The 20,892-nt window shown below is 35.2% G+C and overlaps 1 protein-coding gene across 5 annotated transcripts in view; it reads left to right on the top strand.

The window, feature by feature from the left end:
* PAAF1 (proteasomal ATPase associated factor 1) overlaps positions 1–20,892 on the top strand; it is a 159,173-nt gene that overhangs the window by 26,143 nt on the left and 112,138 nt on the right. For all 5 annotated transcript variants that reach the window (XM_077113619.1, XM_077113617.1, XM_077113616.1 and 2 more), the window contains exons 3-6: positions 2,547–2,650; positions 8,534–8,623; positions 11,480–11,578; positions 12,196–12,346. In XM_077113619.1, the coding sequence (XP_076969734.1) occupies positions 2,547–2,650; positions 8,534–8,623; positions 11,480–11,578; positions 12,196–12,346 (444 nt within the window). The remainder of the gene's footprint in view (positions 1–2,546; positions 2,651–8,533; positions 8,624–11,479; positions 11,579–12,195; positions 12,347–20,892) is intronic.

Raw genomic sequence — 20,892 nt, 5'->3', positions numbered from 1 at the left:
AACTTCTCTATTTTCTTGTTGATCCACTGTCTGGTTGTTCTATCTGTAGAGGAGAGTGGTGTATTGAAGTCTCCTACTATTAATGTTGAAACAGCTATTGCTCCCTTCAGTTTTGCCAATATCTGTCTCAGGTACTTTGGAGCTTCTTGATTGGAAGCATAAACATTTATGATTGTTATATCTTCTTGGTGAATTGACCCTTTAATTAGTATATAGTGTCCTTCTTGTCTCTTATGTTGTCTTTACATTTTTTATTTTATTTTATTAGTTTTTTTTACATGGGCAGGCACCGGGATGATGTCTTTACATTTAAAGTCTGTTTTGTCTGATGTTAGTATAGCTACTCCTGCTTTCTTTTGGTTACAATTTGTGAGGATAATCTTTTTCCATCCTTTCACTTTCAATCTGTTTGTATCCGTGTGTCTAAAATAAGTTTCTTGTAAGTGGCATATAGCTGAATTATGCTTATTAATCCATTCTACCAGTCTGTATCTTTTAGTCCGTTAACATTCAAAGTTATTACTGAAAAGGCATTTTTTGAATCCACCATCTTATCTTTTTTATTTTATTTGTCAGATCTATATTATTTTCCCCCTTTCTCTTTGTATTCTTTAAATTACTCTTAGTGGTACTCTTCAATTCTGTACCCTCCTTCAGACCTCCCTCACCTGTCTGTTTTTTTCAGGTGGCAAAAGTCTTTTTATAGTATTTCTTGTAGGGCCGCTTCTTGTTGACAAATTCTTTTAGTACTTGTTTGTCTGTGAATACTTTAATATCCCTCAGTTTTGAAGGACAATTTGGCTGGGTACAGAATTCTTGGCTTGAAATCATTCTCTTTCAGGATCTTGAATATATCATGCCATTGCCTTCTCACCTCCAGGGTGCTAGTTGAGTACTCTGAACTCAGTTTCATTTGGTTTCCCTTGTATGTGGTAGATTGTTTTTCTTTTGAGGTTTTCAGGATTTTCTGCTTCTCTTCAACATTTGACAGACTGATTAGCATGTGTCTTGGGGAAGGCCTATTTGGATTTATTCTGTTTAGAGTTCTTTGAGCTTCTTTGACTTGTATATTTATGTCTTTTATGAGGGTTGGCAAGTTTTCCCCCATTATATCCTCAGCTACTCTTCTAGCTCTTTACTTCTCTCTTCTCCTTCTGGGACACCAATGATTCTTATATTTGTGTGCTTTGTTTTGTTCATCATTTCCCTGAGATCCAATTAGAATTTTTCCATCTTTTTTTGTCATTTGCTGTTTTGAGTCTTTAAAGTCAGTTATCCTATCCTCTATATCACTTATTCTTTCTTCTGTCTCTTCAAGTCTGGTGTTGTGTGCCTCTAATATGTTTTTATTTGATCAACAGTTTTTAATCTCTGTGATATCTGCTATTTTTCTATTTATTCTTTCAAATTCCTCTTTATGCTCTTCTACTGTCTTCTGGATTTCCTTTATGTCATTTGCCATTCCACTTATGTTAGAATTTAGTAGGATTGTGTGAACATCTTTGATTAGTTGTTCCAAAGTTTGTGTCTCCTCTGGTGTTTTAATGTGGTCATTAGGCAGGGCTGTATCTGTCTGCATTGTAATAAGCTTAGTGATCTTCTGCTGTCTTCATAACATGTAAATATCTTCATTGATTTACTTTCAGAGGTGATTTCTCTCAGTCTTGTGTTTGTGGATGGATGTGCAGGAGGAGTAGAATATGGGATGGGGCACTCAGTGTGGTGATTTGTTTTAGGACAGGGATAGGTGCAGGTTGGGGATGTTACGCTGATGCTTGTGAATGTGGGTGCCCAACAGCCAGGAAAGATGTAGCTGTGCAGGTGCACTGATCTGGGGGGCATAACCCTGGCGTGCACTGGTCCAAGGCATGGGGCCCTTTGTGCTCATGTGTAGAGTTGTGGCAGCAGGTTGGCATTATGCCTTCATGGATTGGGGTCGGATGTAACCCTGCTGCTCAGGTCAGCACTTTCTGAGAGCTGGGAAGTATGGCTGAGGGCCATGCACATGTGCAGTTCTAGGACTGCTGTAAACTAAGGTTCCCAGAGCTGAATGACATGATTGGGGACCCATGCACATGCACATGTCTAGGAGTGCCGTAAACTGATGTGCAGAGCTCAGGGGGCATGGGGTGAGGCTATACAACACTATGGACGGGGGTGGGGGGGGTAAGACTGATGTGGAGATAGCTGTAATAGTTCTCTCAACAAATACAACATCATATCTAAATCTTTGTTCCTAGCTGTAAGCCCTTGAGTATATTTTCTCCCATGTTAGATTTCCCTTGTCTTGTCCTCTTTTCACTTCACTTCCCTTTTTTTTAATATCTCCTTTGAAATTTGTTGAGATGAAATTCACATAACATAAAATTAACCATTTTAAATTGAACAATCAGTGGCATTTGATATAATCACAATGTTCAACAACTGCCTCCTCTCTTTTATCATAAGTACCTGTTTTTCTTGCATGGACCAGTTTCCTGGATCTTCAATGAGAACCATGTTAATTCTTCTTATTTTTTGAGATCTACTTCTTTTGTACTCTATAGGGAAACCGACTTTGTATGGCAGCCTAACTTGTCAAGGTATTGGCCCAGATGGCATCCCAGAGGTTACAGCTTCAGAAGGATTTATTGTGAATGAGATAAACAAGGTAAGTTTTTATGTCTTCTGGGTAGCACTGTACAGAAAACCATGGTAGTACATATATAAACTTTAGATATTTCTACTGTTAATCTGCATCATCTCTATTTCATAGTTTTTGCTGCCTTTCAATGTCAAGAATTTTTCTCTCATAGTAACATATACTTTTTTTTTCTCATGGTTAGGCACCGGGAATCGAACCCGGGTCTCTGGCATGGCAGGCGAGAACTCTGGCTGCTGAGCCACTGTGGCACACCCTCATAGTGATATATATATATTTAGATACAAACTTACTCTGACTTTTCTTACACTAGCACTGTCTGATAGATAAATAATGTGGCCCAAATATGTAATTTTGAATTTTGTAGGAGCCACACACACAAAAAATAAAAACAATCAAAGGTGATGGTGAAGTTATACAGAGAAGGTAAGATTTAGCAAATGAATATGATTGCTGAATCATTAAATTGGTATCTCTTTTAGTCTCCAGTATCTTAAGTAGAAACCTAAAATTGTGGAATTGTAACCCAAGCCCAACTCTGAAATATGTTCTACAACTAAGTGTGGTGCTGTGCTTTGCAATTTATTGCTTTTTTGTATATATGTTGTTTTTCACACACAAAAAAAAATGTTCATTGTGATGATAAAAAAATATTTAAGCCTTCTAGCCTCCTATATTCTGGAGCAGCTAAAAGAAAAAATCTGAGAGGATCGTTTTGTAGTCCATGACAAACTCTGGGATCTGTCCTGTAACTTCCTGCTGAAGAGTGCTTTGAAAGCTATTGCTTTTTTCTTTCTTTGCTCTTTACATATGTTATATTATACAATTAAAAAGTTTTAAAAAAATTAAAAAGAAATAGGTGAAATTAATTTGTTTTCTTTTTTTATTGTATAATATGACATATATACAAAGCAAAGAAAGAAGAAAGCAGTAGTTTTCAAAGCAGTCTTCAACAAGTAGTTACAGCACAGGTCCCAGAGTTTGTCATGGGGTACCATACCATCTGTTCTAGTTTGCTAGGTGCCGGAATGCAATGTAGCAGAAACAGAATGGCTTTTAAAAAGGGTAATTTAATGAATTGCTAGTTTACAGTTCTAAGGCCAAGAAAACGTCCCAATTAAAACAAGTCTATAGAAATATCCAATCAAAGGCATCCATCCAGGGAAAGATACCTTGGTTCAAGAAGGCCGATGAAGTTCAGGGTTTCTCTCTTATGTGAGAAGGCACATAACAAACACAGTTAGGGCTTCTCAGTCAGGGCTTCTCTCTCAGCTGGAAGGGCACATGGCGAACATGGCGTCATCTGCTAGCTTTCTCTCCTGGCTTCCAGTTTCATGAAGCTCCCCGAGAGGCGTTTTCCTTCTTCATTTCCAAAGATTTCTGGCTCGTGGACTCTCTGCTTTGTGGTGCTGCAGCATTCTCTGCTCTCTCCGAATCTCTAATTCTCCAAAATGTTTCCTCTTTTATAGGACTTCAGAGACTAATCAAGACCCACCCAAATGGGTAGAGACATGTTGTCACCTAATCCAGTTTAACAACCACTCTTGATTAAATTGTGTCTCCAGGGAGATGATCTGATCACAGTTTCAAACACACAGTATTGAATAGGGATTATTCTGCCTTTATGAAATGGGATTTAGATTAAAACATGGCTTTTCTAGGGGACATACATCCTTTCAAACCAGCATACCATCATTGCAGATTTTTCCTTCTAGCTGCTCCAGAACATCGGAGGCTAGAAGAAATGTATTTTTGTGTGTGTGTGTGAAAAATAACATATATACAAAAAAGCAATAAATTTCAAAGCACAGCACAATAATTGAAATTAATTTTAATGATATATTTTGTTTACTCAATATATCTGAAATACTATTATTTCAATCCATAAAAAATTGAAATATTTTACATTCCTTTTTTCTTATGAAGTCTTCAAAATCCAGTGTATGTTTTACATTTACAATACATCTCAATTGAGCCTCTAGTTTTTGTTGGAAATTCTTGATCTGTATTTAAGTTTCATAAAATTTACAGTTGAAAAAGTAGATTCACACACCCAAGTACTTCCAAACATACTTTAAACTTTTCCAAAACTAAATATCAGTTCCTAAATTAAATTAAAAATTCAGTTCCTCATTTGCATTAGCCATATTTCAAATGTTTAATATTCTTATGTGGTATGTGTGACTAGAACTTACCGTATTAGACAGCACAGCCTTACACTCTACCTGGACCTTGGTGAAGAACCTGTGTTAATATTACTTTATAGTTTTTCACGGATATTTGAGTTGAGTAGATGGTCAAGCTAAGTGTTACATAAGCCATGATCTGAGTTCCCTTACTCATACTGTAATTTAGATGTTCTGGAGAGATGAGTCCTGAAGGATGCACCAGATTTTGTGAGAGAGAGAATGGGTGGGTGTGGGTGTAGTAATTAGACTTGTATTTTTGGTTGTAAAATGTTCCAGTTATACTGACAAAAATAGAGAATACTTTGTTTTTCACATAAGATTTATATATATATTCATGTGGTAACAAATATACAACATAGAATTTCCCATTTCAACTACTTTCAAGCATAGAATTCTTTGGCATTAATTACATTTACATTGTTGTGTTACCATCATCACCATCCATTTCCAAAACCTTTCTATCACTCCAAACAAAAGCTCTGCAACCATTAAAAATTAACTCACCAATCCCTCTCCCTCCCACAATGGGTAACCTGTAATCTACTTTTTGTCTCCATGAATTTACATATTCTAGTTATTTCATATAAATGAAATCATGCAATATCTGTCCTTTTGTGTCTGGCTTATTTTATTCAACATGATGTCTACAGGTTCACCCATGTAGTAGCATGTATCAGCACTTCATTCTTTCTTTTGGTTGAATAATATTCCATTATATGCATATACCACATTTTGTTTATCCATTCATCCATTGATGGACACTTCGGTAGCTTCCAAGTTTCAGCTATTATTAATAATGCTGCTATGAACATTGGTATACAGATATCTGTTAAAGTCCCTGCTTGCAGTTCTTTTGGGTAGGTGCCTAGAAGTGGAATTACTGGTTCATTTGGTGGTTCTACATTTAAGTTTTTGAGGACACATCAAACTTTTCCACAGAAGCTGCATTACCCTACATTCCCACCCGCAATATACGAGGATTCTATTCTTCTGCATCCATATCAACACTCATTTTCTGTGTTTTTAAATAATAGCTATTCTAGTGGGTGTGATTGATATCTCATTGTGCTTTGATATGCATTTCCCTAAGGGTTATTGATGTTAAGCATCTTTTCATGTGGTACTGGCCATTTGTGTATCTTCTTTGAAGGGATGTCTGTCTATACAAGTCTTTTGCCCAGTTTTAAATTTGGTTCTTTGTCTTTTTGATGTTGAATTGTAAGAGTTCTTTATATATTCTGGATTTTAAACCCTTATAAGGTATATTGTTTCCAAATATCTTCTCCCATTCTGTAGGATGTCTTTCTACATAAAAATTTTGGCAAATGTTCATTCATTGCTCTATCTGTATAAGATAATACAAATATTTTATATTTATCCATCCATAAGCAGCTATGGTGTTGCAGAAAATATGAGGAGATCTGAGTCCGAGTCTTAATTAACTCTGACAGTTATTTACTAGCTATGTGATTTTGGACAAATAACTTAGTTCTCTAAATCTCGATTTCCACGTGTATAAAATGGAGATAATATTTTACCTCATAGGATTGTTAATATTGAATGAGACTGCATATGGATGATACTGTAAAATATTACAAAAGTGAATTGTTTATAACAACTATACTGTGAGATTGGCATTTTAATTTTCCATTTTTAGATAAGCAGACACAGAGATTAATTAGCCCCTAATAATTGCAGTTAGACTGTATGCTAAAATTGAAGCCCAGTTCAGTTGACAACAAAGCTAACACTACATTGCAAGCCTCCATTTTTCCCACATGTTTTCTTATATCCATCCACATTCTGGATGCTGACTGCTTTTCTTCCCTTCATGCTCAGGCCCTGACACAATCTCTATCTCTTCCAACATCATTGCTAATTTCTGCGGTATACCTGCTGGGTTCAGACAGTAAGTGCTTATTGAGTATTTATATGTTTCCTAACTACCATGAGTCCCTTTACTTATTGATGTTGCTACATTTTGTATTAAACAGTGGCTCTCTCCTTATGCTTAAATGCCTAACCCTGGAAGGAAAAACAGTTTGACTTTTGACTTTGAATTTTATCTTGATGTGACATATTAGCTCCCCCCATCCCCTGCTGAATTTTATCTGTTTTGATCTCCTGCAGCTTTTCATGAAAAGCCATTCACTTTGGAAGGTAGCTCAGTAGTTATCTTCTTTCACAGTCTGTTTATGGATTAAAGGTTGATTTGCAACATTGTTAAGCAGGGGAAAATCACAGATTCTTCAAGTTTTTCACTTAATTAGCCTCCAAGAAATTAAGTCTTCTGAGAGAAAACCCAGTTCCTATGTAGGCCTGAACAGTAAGCTCTTGGGGCTTCTTGCTAGTATGAATATTCAGCCAAGAGAGTTTAGCTGGTGTTTTAGTTTCTGGTATAGGAGGCCATTCCAAATCCAGGTCAGCTCTCTTGCAGCTATATGGGTTTAGTCATATAGTTAGAAGCAAAAACTCATTTAATGAAAGGCTGCAGTCAGCCAGGCATGGATATGCTGTTTAAAAAGGTACGGTTTGTATAGATTTCTAATTGTCTTTTAAAGGGTTTAGAAGACCTGTAATAAGAGCATTATGGAAAATATATATATGTGAGAACTGTACTTTCTAATGAAAGAAAGGAAATGATGAGGAACTGTGCTTGTTGAATATGAATCAGTTTTATAAAGAGGTGCAGAAAATCTTGATAATTGGTGACATTTTCATTGTCCCTGCAGAGGAGATAATAGGCTAGGGGCCGTTTAGTGACTGCAGCTCCTCAACCATTTATAAGAGATAGACTCTTAGGTGGTAGTGTTGGTATTCCACTAATGTAGAGTGAGGGACTGAATCCTTGGGAAAGGGTTTACTAAGCCTTTTATACCTTTATATGTGCAACCTTGAAGCACCAACATAGCTTAGCTTAAATGTTTTACAAAGACTCTAAAGCAAGTCACATCACCTGAATCTAACATCTAGTTCCAGCTATAATTTCCTTATTATATACAGTATAACCTTGGTATAATAGCTGAAAGATATCTGATAATGACTAGGCAAAACTCATGGAGAATCCTAATACAGCTATGTGACAATGACCCTTATCTTTGAACATGTGCAGTCTGTTTAACTCCTAGGTAGAAGTGGCCATCACAAGCCTGAGCAGGGTTTACACATTATATGATTGTACCATACTTTGTTTTAGCAATTGTTTCCAGTAACTTTAAATGTTAATAGTCTAACATTTTTTTCTGCAGGTTCTTATAGGCAGAAAGATTACTTTTAGACTTGACCTTTAGGCTCTAGGCCTGGCTGCTAGTGCAGTTTCCTTAAGTCTTTTTATGCCATCTTCTACTGATCCTATTCCTTATTCCACTGCTAACTGAAAGTACTGGTATTAGATTTTCTCCTAAAACTTAATGTTGTATTTGTCAATCATATCTTATTGTTGATCAGTCTTCTATGGGACATTTTACTTCTACTTTATAAAAGATAAGTTTTTCTCAGAGATACCAAATTAAACTGCAGCCCTCAGCAATTATGAGGGAATTATGAGGGAATTATGAGGGAGTGATAGTTTTGTGGGCTGGAGAAGGAGGGTTAGAGAAGGTATACTTAAAAGATGAGAATTTCCTCTAATTCTACCATTTTCTTTGAGGCTTTACATTGAAATAACTTTACTGATAGATTTTATCTTTCCCTTTCTGTTTAGAAAAGCATTCATATTTCATGTCCAAAGGAAAGTTCGTCTTCTAAGTTTTTGGCACCATATACCACCTTCTCCAGAATTCATGCCAGAAGTGTAAGTATTTTGATAAAATGAGAAAAAAACATAACAGCATGTTAGTTTTTCATTATATCTGCTCATCTAGTGTACAAACATTCATATTTAATTTGTCTTTTATCTTCTTTACATTGTAAAATGATACAGCTGATAAGGTATGCTGTGTTTGTCAAAACAAATACACTCTGCGAAAAAATTGTATGAAGTTTCTTTTTTTTTTATATATGTTCTAGCAAAGCTACATACTGCCATTTGGATAATGATAGGAGTAGCTAACTTTGCATAATATGTTGCTGTTTATATTTCTGTCTCTCTGTATGCAGGACAGGGATATTTCTCAATTTCCAAATATAGCATATTGAGAAATAATTTTCTAAGATCTTTGTGACAAAGCCCTTTTTTACTACCATGGGCTTTTTGGAAGTAGAGGCAAGAAATAAGTTGTTAAACTGAATTATACTAAAGCCTTTTGCTTCTTACTATATGGCATATTTTTCAAAATAACTGTTTTTTGCACTTATAAAACAAATATATCTTTAATGATGAAAATTTAGAAAATATAAGAGAAAGTGAAAATGACTCGTATTTTACAACCTAAAGATAACCATTGTGAACTTTTGTTGTATAACCTTTATTAGTAATAATCACAGTAATATTAGCTATCATTTATTGGCAGCCTTCTATGAGCTAGCACCATGGTAAGCTTTATATAATTTCTTTTCATTTACTCTTCCGAGTCTTTTTTTTCTTTTTTTGCATGGGCAGGCACCGGGAATCGAACCCAAGTCTCCAGAATAGGAGGCGAGAATTCTGCCACTGAGCCACTATTACACTGCCTCCCTGAGTCTTCTTTTTAAAAAATATTTTACCAAGTAAATATTTTGTAATTTTTAAATACCAAATTTAAATAAATTTATTTATATGTATAAATAAATTTAAAAATTTATTTTTAATTTAAAATAAAATTTCTTTCATTTCTTTAGGCCTGTTACTGTTACTCCCTATGCCTTAGGTTCCTCATCTGTAAAATGGGACAGAATATTAACTGAGAAGATATAATACAGCATATTACAATTGTTTGACATGACTGATATTTTAGGCTGGATAGTTCTTTCTTGTATGGGTTTGTCCTGTGCGTTGTATGATGTTTAGCAGCATCCTTGGCCTCTACTCACTAGTGGCACACCCTCCCTACCTCCTAGTGGTGTAGAACCAAGAATGTCTCCAGACATTGCTATATGTCCCCCAGGGAACAAATTTACCCCTGGCTGAAAACCACTGCAATATATGAACTTTTAGAGCTGAAGAATACTGAGGAAGAAGTGATGAACTCCTTGGGAGTGTTGGGAAAGCTTTTTCAGTAGTGGGTCAATTTTTAAATCATAACTATGCTCCCTTTGTATGTCTTTTCTCCCTTTCTCTTATTTGAACCCACTAAGAGGTGATTCATTCATTTATTAGTCACCTACTATATTCCAGGTACTCTTATGGGCACTGAGGATATAGCAATGATTAAACTGCCTTCATAGAGGGTACCTGTATTCTAGAGTGTGGGACCAGACAGGATTTGCTAATTACTTGATGTAAGGTGTAAGAGAAAATGAGGAATTGGGATAATTCCAAAAATTTTGGCCTGAAAATTGGGCAAATAGTGATACCATTCATTTACTAATGGAGGAGGAACAATTGTATTGGTGTGGGGCAGGGAGATACAAGAGTTACGATTTGGACATGTTAAGTTGTAGTGTCCACTATGCAGCCAAAGGATAAATGGATAGAAGCTACTTGAACCAGGAATAAGCTTGAACCATCTTGCTTTAGTGATTAAATGGATTTCAGTGTGGGTAGGAAAATGTTTAAATATATCTTGGCAAGATTTCTGGGGTTTCACTGACAGGATAGTACTTGGTCTTGTTGGTACAGGTCAAATGGCTTTGCTTTCCTACCTAGTGTTAATGAGGTATGTCATCTTCCTGGTTCCAAAACTGCTATCATTTGGTATTTATTGATTAGCTACTATGTACATAGCCTATAATTAGAATAAGAAAGTGCTGTACACTTCTGTGACATACATACAGCCCATTATTTAGTTGGGGAGCCAGACATAGAGTTGAAATAAATTGACAGTCAAGTAATCAGACTTTAGGCCCAGACTGTGTAAATTCCTTGAAGATGGGCAATATAAAATTTACCTCCATGTCTATAGTATTAAACAGTTGGAAATTAACAATTGAGTGGGATTATTGTGAGGATCAAATGATATAATGTATTTGAAAATGTTTTATAAATGATAAAACATGATATAAATGTTAATTGTTATAATCCTTACAATTAAAAGATCCCCAATTGAGTTAACAGTCCTTTTATTCTGAGAAACCAAAATGAAGAAATAATCTTAGAAAACTAGAAGCTTTCTTAGAAAACATTAAAGTTGACCCATCTGAGAATTCTCTTTTACTTATTCTGATTAAGGATTTTATAGAAGGTATATAAAGTATCTTTACATACTCTACTTTCTTAGTTACCTCTGGTGTATCTTGGAAGATTATTTTTTACATAAGTGGATCCCTAAGAATTAAGAGAGTACCTTAATTTTAAATTAAAATAGCAGAAGCTGGAAACTATGGAAATGATATGGGAATAGGGAGAACTTTTTAGCTGAAACACAGATGATCACAAAAATATCTTTTTTTTGATAAGTGGAAGGTATCAGCTCCAGCCTTGTTGGGAGGTTGATGACGGTAACTCAGTATGCTCAGGAGCATAGGCTTAAAGAGGTCTTTGAGGAGTGTGAACTGGAGAGGTTTATAATATATTTCAAGGAAATAAGAACATTTCATTATTTGTAATGCTCGTTGTTTTATCTTTGAACAGGTAACTTGCCTGGACATTTCCAGTGGAGGAGGCCTTGGTGTATCTTCTAGTACTGATGGGAGTATGAAAATCTGGCAGGCTTCCAACGGAGAAATCAGAGTAATGGCTTTGGGCACACTTTTTAGGGTTTTATACATGAGGGGTTGTCTGAGAACCATAGACTTGGTCATGAAAGAAAGAGTGGCCTGTTCTAGGTCTATTGTATTTTAGTTGGTCTCCGTTCTCCTGTTTGTTAACCTGAGAACCATCCCATGCCTAGTGATTTGCCAGAATAGAGTGGGGCTGGAGTAATGGAGAAGCATGCCTGTGAATGTCTAAATGGTTAGTTCCCTTGGTATGAACTGCCTTCAGTGGTTAATTTCCAAGACGTATTAGAAAGGCCACAATACTGAATATATGACTGGACCCTCCAATCTAAACTGTTTTCTAGCAGAAACAGTTAGAAGAGCTCCTAAGCCTCAACAGCCCCTTTTACTTAGAACTAGACCTAAGGTTGACTGCATGATCCATGGAATTCAGTATCACAACATATGTAACCAAAGCCAAAGTACCACCTGGTAGACAAATGTGCTAAAGAGATCCTTTGAATATCCTTGGTTTTAAAACTTATCATGTGGCTAAAGCATCTTTCATATGAGGAACAAAGGATATGGGAGGTAAGAAAATATCAAGGATGGACAAGAGAACTAGCATGGAATTTTCTTTTGTTTTTCCAGAGAGTATTGGAAGGACATGTGTTTGATGTGAGTTGTTGCAGATTTTTCCCATCAGGCCTTGTGGTTCTGAGTGGGGGAATGGATGCCCAACTGAAGATCTGGTCAGTTGAAGATGCTAACTGCGTGGTGACATTTAAAGGTCACAAAGGAGGTATGCAGAGTGATTTCTCCAAAGGGTTTCCTAATGATCCTCAGAGATGAATCACTAACCAGATAGAAACAGAAGCTAGTTATCCATGAAAACACAAATAATTCATCTAGCCTGTCATTTAGGTGAGCTGCTATTTACCCAAGGAATAGAAATACCTTTTAGTTTCGTTATTGCTTTCTAGAACTGACTGCATTATACATAAAGTTCTTTTTCAAGAACAATTGATAAGAAAAAAAATCCTCCCCAGATCATCAATTTATGTGCTGGGGAAAATGAAAGAGAGACATGCTTGTATTTTCTCATTATTAGTCTTTTGACTTTAGTGAGAATAAAAGCTGGGTGACAAACAGCCACATCACCAGACATCAGAGATAGAGCTAGGTACTGACTGTTGATTCGCATAGATTTAAATCACAGTTCAGATTTTAAAATGGATTAGCTATATAACCTGTTAATATCAAATGGTAGAGACAGAGTGACAACATCATCTCCTTATAACTGAATGGCTAGTTTGTTGGAAAAATAATAATTTAGAGATATTTTATTCTTGGTTGGAATATTAAGAGGTGATAAATATGCTAATCTTATGTTACAAATTTAGATGTTTTAAAAATACAGTAACAGCAACGTGGGGCAGAAATCCTAGAATGAGCTGAAACTTGGCATTAAGGGATTGAGAAAACCTTTTCAACCGAAAGGGGGAAGAAAGAAATGAGATGAAATAAAGTATCAGTGGCTGAGAGATTTCAGAGTTGAGAGGTTATCCTTAAGGTATTCTTATGCTTTATATAGATATCCCCTTTTTAGTTTATGGTGTATTAGAGTGGCTGGAGGGAAGTACCTTAAACTGTAGAGCTGTATTCCAGTAGCCATGTTTCTTGAAGATGATTATATAAACTTTATCATTATACAATCGCAGTGTGACTGTGTGATGGTGAAAACCTTGTGTTTGATGCTCCTTTTGTCTATGGTATGGACAGATGAGTAAAAAATATGGATAAGAAACAAATAATAGGGGGAACAGAGGTTAAAATTAATTGAGTAGATTGAAATATTAGTGGTCAGTGAGAGGGAGGGGTGAGGGGTATGGCAAGTATGAGTTTTTTCTTTTGCTAGAGAGATGCAAATGTTCAAAAAAATGATCATGGTGATGAATACACAACCATGTGATGATATTGTGAGCCATTGATTGTAACCATGTCAAGAATGTTTGTATGTCAAGAATGTTTGTATGTTTGTTTGTTGTTCATAATAAAATATAAAAATATATGCATATATAATAGCATCCTCTAATAATTCTTTACCTTGATCCATCATTTGAGCTATAATACACATTGTACCACTCATTTGGTATTTAATTATGTATGCCCTATATAGCTTTGGTGTTTTTTTGTCTACTGTTTAAGACTGCTGTTAAAACTCATATTTTTGCCTGTGAACCCTGTCTACATTGTAAGTAATTTGAGGGCAGAGTATGAGTTTTCTTTCTTTCTTTCTTTTTAACTTTTTATTTTGAAATAATATAAAATTTAGAGGAAAGATACAAAAATAATACAAAAACGATACAGAGAACTCCAGTATATCCCTATCCAGATATCAGATTTACCATTTAACATTTTACCGTATTTGCTGTATCATTCTATAATCTGTCTGTCTATATCTAATCTGCTTTCTGAACATTTGAGGGTAGATGGTATAATCATGTTCCTTTAACACTTAATACTTCGATGTACATTTCTTAAGAACAAGAATATTTACTTATGCAACCACCTTAAATATAGTTATCAAGTTCAGTAAATTTAGAATTGATATAAAACATATAGTCTACATTTTGTTTTATTTTTTTTTGTTCCAATAATGTCCTTTTGGGCATTTTCCTCTCTATTATTAGATCCAGTCCAGTATCATGTATTGCATTCAGTTAACATTGTCAGAGATTGAGTTTGTGTTTTCTTTTTTATATTTTTATTGACAAATCTTCACACATATACATTCCAAACATGGTGTACAATCAGTGGCTCACAAAATCATCACATAGTTGTGTATTCATCACCATGATCATTTTTAGAACATTTGCATCACTCCAGAAAAAGAAATTAAAAAACTCATACATACTATATGCCTTACCACTCCCTCTCATTGAGCACTAATATTTCCATCTACCCAATTAATTTTATCCTTTGTCCCCCCAATTATTTATTTATTTATTTTATCCATATTGTTTTTACTCATCTGTCCATACGCTGGATAAAAGGAGCATCAGCCACATGGTTTCCACAATCACACTGTAAAAATTGTAAAAAATCACACAGTTACATTACATAAAATTGTCTTCAAGCATCAGGGCTACTGGAACACAGTTCAGCAGTTTCAGGTACTCCCCTGCAGCCACTCCAATATACCACAAACTATAAAGTGATATCTATATAATGCATAAGAATAACCTCCAGGATAACTTCTTGACTCTGTTTGAAATCTCTCAGCCACTGATACTTTATTTTGTCTCATTTCTTTCTTCCTCCTTTTGGTCAAGAAGGCTTTCTTAAGAGATTGAGTTTTAATGTTTCTTTGTGATGGTTTGCCAAATTACATGCAAATTGATCTAGCAAATACGTGTGTTTAACAATTAGATGGTTTACTTCTAAGACATAGGTGCCTTCAGAAGGAATATAAAAGATGTTTGGAGTCTTCTCATTCAGCCTAAAGAAGTAATGGGTCTAAGGAGTCAGAGGCCTTCAAAGTTAGGGAGACAAGAAGCCAAAGGAGTCTAGAGGAACTTGAGGGATTCACCTCCTATCTGGCCATTCTGAATGTGTGAGGCACAAGGGAAACTTTTCAGTGATATAAGGTACAATTATGCATGTTAAACTTATGGTAATGACTTTTCAGTGATATATGGTAATAACTTTTCAGTGATACAAGGTATAATTATGCATGTTAAACTTATGGTAATGACTGTTGAACTGTAATGACACATCTGTGTATACTCTGTATGAATTCCTTTGGATCATTGCAGTTATCGAGTGTGCCCTCCATGAATCCTTACTAAGTCTTCCAACATTCTTCAATTCCTATATGGATACTTAGCCTAGAGTAGATAATAGAATATTTATTAATTTGATTTAAGCTTTTATTCACATAGTTGTTCCGTTCTTTTAGTTTTGTAAGAAGGTTGTGGCGGGGGGGCAGCAAGGAGGGAGTATAACAACCCAGGCTTTTTTTCTTGAGAGAAGGGTTTTTATTTGATTGAATAGAAATGATGCAGTTAAGGAGAAATGACATGAAGTCAAAGCAATCTTCCCAGAGTCAGCAGGTGTTGAATGCTTCTCCGTAGGTAGTGATATAATGTAGCCCCAGGTTTGGGGTTGCCCATTCTTCCACAACAGAGTTGAAATCAAGATTTACTCTCCCAAAGCTTAACATCATATTATTAATTTTCTCCAGTTAAGTGAATTCCAAGTTGCTGTGTATGATTTTTTTACATTCTCTTAAGTTTTGAGATTTAGAACAATTTTATTAGCTTAAACCATGAACCATATCAAAAAACGAGTAAATTGTCATGTGCAGTTATTTTTATTGGTATCAAAAGTAGTTACTAAATAAGAGAAGTAGTAGAAGATTGTGTGTGTTGAAAGTGAACCTGGTCCTTTATTGCCTAGAATGAGAATCCAGCAAACAAATTAGAAAATGCAGGAAGACTGGACTGAACATAGCCTAATGCTTGTTACAGAGAATCTTTGGGAAACTAATAAATTAATTCTGTATAGACATCTATTGTAAAGGATAAGTTGTGTGAGTTTATTTAAATCCCTGCCTTGCTTACTGTTTCTAGTAAATGAAAACATGAATACTAAAGGAGGCAGTGAAGTAGATTAGTTAAGCATGGGCTTTGGAGACAGACAAATCTTGATTTAAATCTTGAGTCTGCCACTTACAAGCTGTGTAACCTTGGAAAGTTGCTCAACTTGTCTGAGCCTTAATCTCCTCATGTTTAAAATGGGGAAAGTAGTATTGTATGAGATCATGGATATAAAGCATTTAGCATAATCCCCTGGCATTTAGTATTTTGGTTTGTTAAATGCTGCTGGAATGCAACACACCAGAAATGGAAGGAAACTTATTAAGTTACAGGTTTACAGTTCTAAGGCCAGGAAACGTGAGCCTTGCAATGTTTCAGCATACCTGTCAATCCTGAAAAGTAGAAACAGTTATATGAAATAGGATAGTCATTTTCCTATAGAAACAAATATGACCCTAGTTAATGAATTGGTCTTCCCTAATGTTTTTATGTATAATTAAAGGATTAATGTATTATCTGCAAAGCAGTGATAAGGTTTCTATGTGCATTCTGAATCTTTCAAATGGAAAGATAAAAGAAGTTTTGTGTTTGTAGTGTATGAGTTTATAAGTATCTCTAAAAGGGAATTTAATCAGTTTGAAATTATTAAATTGCTCAGGCCATTTAATTAAAGTTGGTGAATTTGGGGGTATACATTCATAATTCTTATTCTTTTTTTCTTTTTTCAGTAACAGCTTTATTAAGATATAATTCACATACCATACAATTCATCCATTTAAAGTTGAAACATGTAACATGTAACAATATTTCATTCCTTTTTTTAAAGAAAATTTTATTGTGATAACATATATACAATATAAAATTTCCCATTTTAACCACTTTTGGTATACAATTCATTGACATTAGTTACATCACAATGTTGTGCTACCCTCACCACCACCAGTTACCAAAAATTTCCATCACTTTAAACAGAAACTCTATTCCCATTAAGCATTAATAATCCTAATTCTTTCTAATAGGTATCAGATCTTTTGTAAATTATGAAAATATTAAAACAAATTAAATCCCATTTCGATTGACTAGTTGGCTGAATGTATTTTGTTCACCAGGGTAGTAGAAATGCTTATATTTGTAGAATAATTTCAAGGAACTAGATTGGATTTTCAGGACTTGAGCATTGGTTTTGAACTGTTAGGTGTTTTCTTAGAAACTGGTTAGGCTAGATAGATGCTCCAAGCCTTTCTTATTTTTTTTTTGAGATCTGTCACAACCATTAATTTTCCCTTGTACATGTATTAAAGCAACTAATATGATAGTAAAATTGGATCATTTTATTAGAGCAAACTTGTAAAAAATATATGTCTAAAAATATGAAATATACTCTATTTCTTACTAATACTTATTCCAGTCGTAGTGGAACCTTATTCTTATTTGCCAGACTTTAGTTACAATGCTCATATGATTCATCTGAACTTCTTGAAGGTTAATGTTTTCTTGTCTTAGTTTACATGTTGAGGATTTATGTTTAGCTAATTAAGTTATCGAAAACCTTTGCAACTTTTGTTAGCTCTTAGCTATGGCTATTTCTCTTACAAAGGCAGTCTGAAATTGATTCTTTCATAGCTTTTTTTGTTAAGTAATCCCTCATAGGTTCCTGCTTCCATAGGCCTCCTTATTTCTTTTATTCTCATCATTGAAGAGTAAAGAGCCTCACACTGGATGCCGCTGTATTGCAAATGACATTTTATTAGTGAGAGTGAAAATTTTCCACTCTACTTTGATAGAAAAGGAGCTTTCAACATTCTGCAGAATGTTACTTGAAATCTGTATGCAGTTAATACCATTCACAGCATGACCACAAATGTAGCATGCTTGCCTTGAGAACGTGCTATTCAGAACAGTTTTCTGAAAAAGCTTGCAAAACTTCCAGGGAACTGAATAGAGTTTTTTTTTTTTATTAATTAAAAATTTTTTTTTTAAATACCAAAAAACACCAAACAAACACAAACATTCTTAACTTTTGATTAATCCATTCTACGTATATAATTAGTAATTCACAATACCATCACATAGTTGCATATTTATCATCATGATCATTTCTTGGAACATTTGCATCTATTCAGAAAAAGAAACAAAAAGAAAACAGAAAAAAATTCATACATACCATACTCCTTACCCCTCCCTTTCATTGATCACTAGCATTTCAAACTAAATCTATTTTAACATTTGTTACCCCTATTATTTATTTTTATTCCATATGTTTTACTCATCTGTTGATAAGATAAATAAAAGGAGCATCAGACACAAGGTTTTCACAATCACACAGTCGCATTGTGAAAACTATATCATTATACAGTCATCTTCAAGAAACATGGCTACTGGAACACAGCTCTACTTTTTCAGGCAGTTCCCTCCAGCCTCTCCATTACATCATGACAAACAAGGTGAAATCTATTTAATGTGTGAGAATAACCTCCAGGATAACCTCTAGATTCTGTTTGGAATCTCTTAGCCATTAACACTTTATTTTGTCTCATTTCGCTAATCCCCCTTTTGGTCAAGAAGGTTTTCTCAATCCCTTGAAGCTGAATCGCAGCTTATTCTATGATTTCTGTCCAACGTTGCCAGGAAGGTCCACACCCCTAGGAGTCACGTCCCATGTAGACAGGGGGAGGGTGATGAGTTTGCTTGTTGTGTTGGCTGGAGAGAGAGCCCACATCTGAGCAACAAAAGGGGTTCTCTTGGGGGTGACTCTTAGGCCTAATTTTCAGTAGGCTTGACCTATCTCCTGTGGGATTAAGTTTCATATGAACAAACCCCAAGATTGGGGGCTCACCTATAACTTTGATTGTCTGCACTGCTTGTGAAAATATCAGGAATTCAACTTGGGGAAGTTGAATTTTCCCCAGTTCTCACCGTTCCCCGAAGGGGACTTTGCAAATACTTTTTTATTCACTGTTCAAATCACTCTGGTATTTATTGGGGTATCATTCTGGAGAGACCAACAAAATCTCATGCCCTACTCAAGGTTCTGTCTGCTTATGGTGCTCAATTAAGCTATCTACATAAGTTATATTAGGAAATGCACTAGTCAAAATATAAATTTTGTACCAAAAAAACATTTTTTGCTTTAGTCTCACACTAAGTTAAAATTTTAAAATATTAATTACCATCTATTTTCAGCACTCTGCAGTAATGACATTCCTTTGTTCTTCCTCGTGCAAAAACATTTTTAAAGTTTGTACATTTAGTCACCATAATTATACACTCCAGGCATTCCTAGACTATACCATCTCAATCTTTATTGTCCATCTTTCTTTCTGATTTCATTTGTGCACACAGCCTTCCTCCATCATTCTCATATTAAGCTTCATTCAGTGTTTTAACATAATTGTATTACAGTTAGGTAGTATTGTGCTATCCATTTCTGAGTTTTTACATTCAGTCCTGTTGTACAATCTGTATCCCTTCAGCTCCAATTACCCAATATCTTACCCTATTTCTATCTCCTGGTGGTCTCTATTACGAATGAAATTCTCCAAGTTTATTCACTAATGTCAGTTCATATGAGTGAGACCATACAGTATTTGTCCTTTTGTTTCTGGCTGATCTCACTCAGCATAATGTCCTTAAGGTCCATCCATGTTGTTATATACTTCATAACTTTATTCTGTCTTACAGCTGCATCATATTCCATCGTATGTATATATCACATATGTTTAGCCACTCATTTGTTGATGGACATTTGGGCTGTTTCCATCTCTTGGCAGTTGAAAATAATGGTGCCATAAACATTGGTGTGCAAATGTCCATTTGTGTCCTTGCCCTCATGTCCTCTGAGTAGATACCTAGCAGTGGTATTACCGGGTCATATGGCAATTCTATATTTAGCTTTTTGAGGAACTGCCAACTGCCTTGCACAGCAATTGTACTATTTGACATTCCTACCAACAGTGGATAAGTGTACCTCTTTCTCCACATCCTCTCCAGCACTTGTCATTTTCTGTTTTATTGATAATGGCCATTCTGGTGGGTGTGAAATGATATCTCATTTTGGTTTTGTTTGCATTTCTCTAGTGGCCAGGGAAGTTGAGCATCTCTTCATGTGCCTTTTGACCATTTTTGTTTCCTCTTCTGAGAAGTATCTGTTCAAGTCTTTTACCTATTTTGGGTTGGTTGTCTTTTTGTTGTTGAGTTGAACAATCTCTTTATAAATTCTGGATACTAGACCTTGATTTGATATATCTTTTTCAAATATTGTCTCCCATTGTGTAGGCTATCTTGTCATTTTCTTGACGAAATTCTTTGATGCACGAAAGTGTTTATTTGAGGAGTTCCCATTTCTTTCTTTCTTTCTTCAATGCTCTTGCTTTGGGTATACAGTCTAGGAAACCGCCTCCTAATATAAGATTTATAAGATATTTCCCTGCATTTTCTTCTCACATTTTTATGGTCTTAGATCTAATGTTTAGGTCTTTGAGCCATTTTGAGTTAATCTTTGTATAGAGTGTGAGAAATGGGTCCTCTTTCATTCTTTTGCATATGGATATCCAGTTCACTAGACACTATTTATTGAAGAGACTGTTGTGTCCCAGGTGAGTTGGCTTGACTACGTTATTAAGGATCAATTGTCCGTAGATGAGAGGGTCTATATCTGAACACTCAATTCTAGTCCATTGGTCAGTATATCTATCTTTATGCCAGTACCATGCTGTTTTGACCACTGTAGCTTCGTAATACGCCTTAA

The sequence above is a fragment of the Tamandua tetradactyla genome, chromosome 8, assembly GCF_023851605.1.
Source record: "Tamandua tetradactyla isolate mTamTet1 chromosome 8, mTamTet1.pri, whole genome shotgun sequence".
Lineage (NCBI taxonomy): Eukaryota > Metazoa > Chordata > Mammalia > Pilosa > Myrmecophagidae > Tamandua > Tamandua tetradactyla.
Note: the sequence above shows the minus strand (reverse complement) of the source record. Positions and strands in the feature narration are given on the sequence as shown.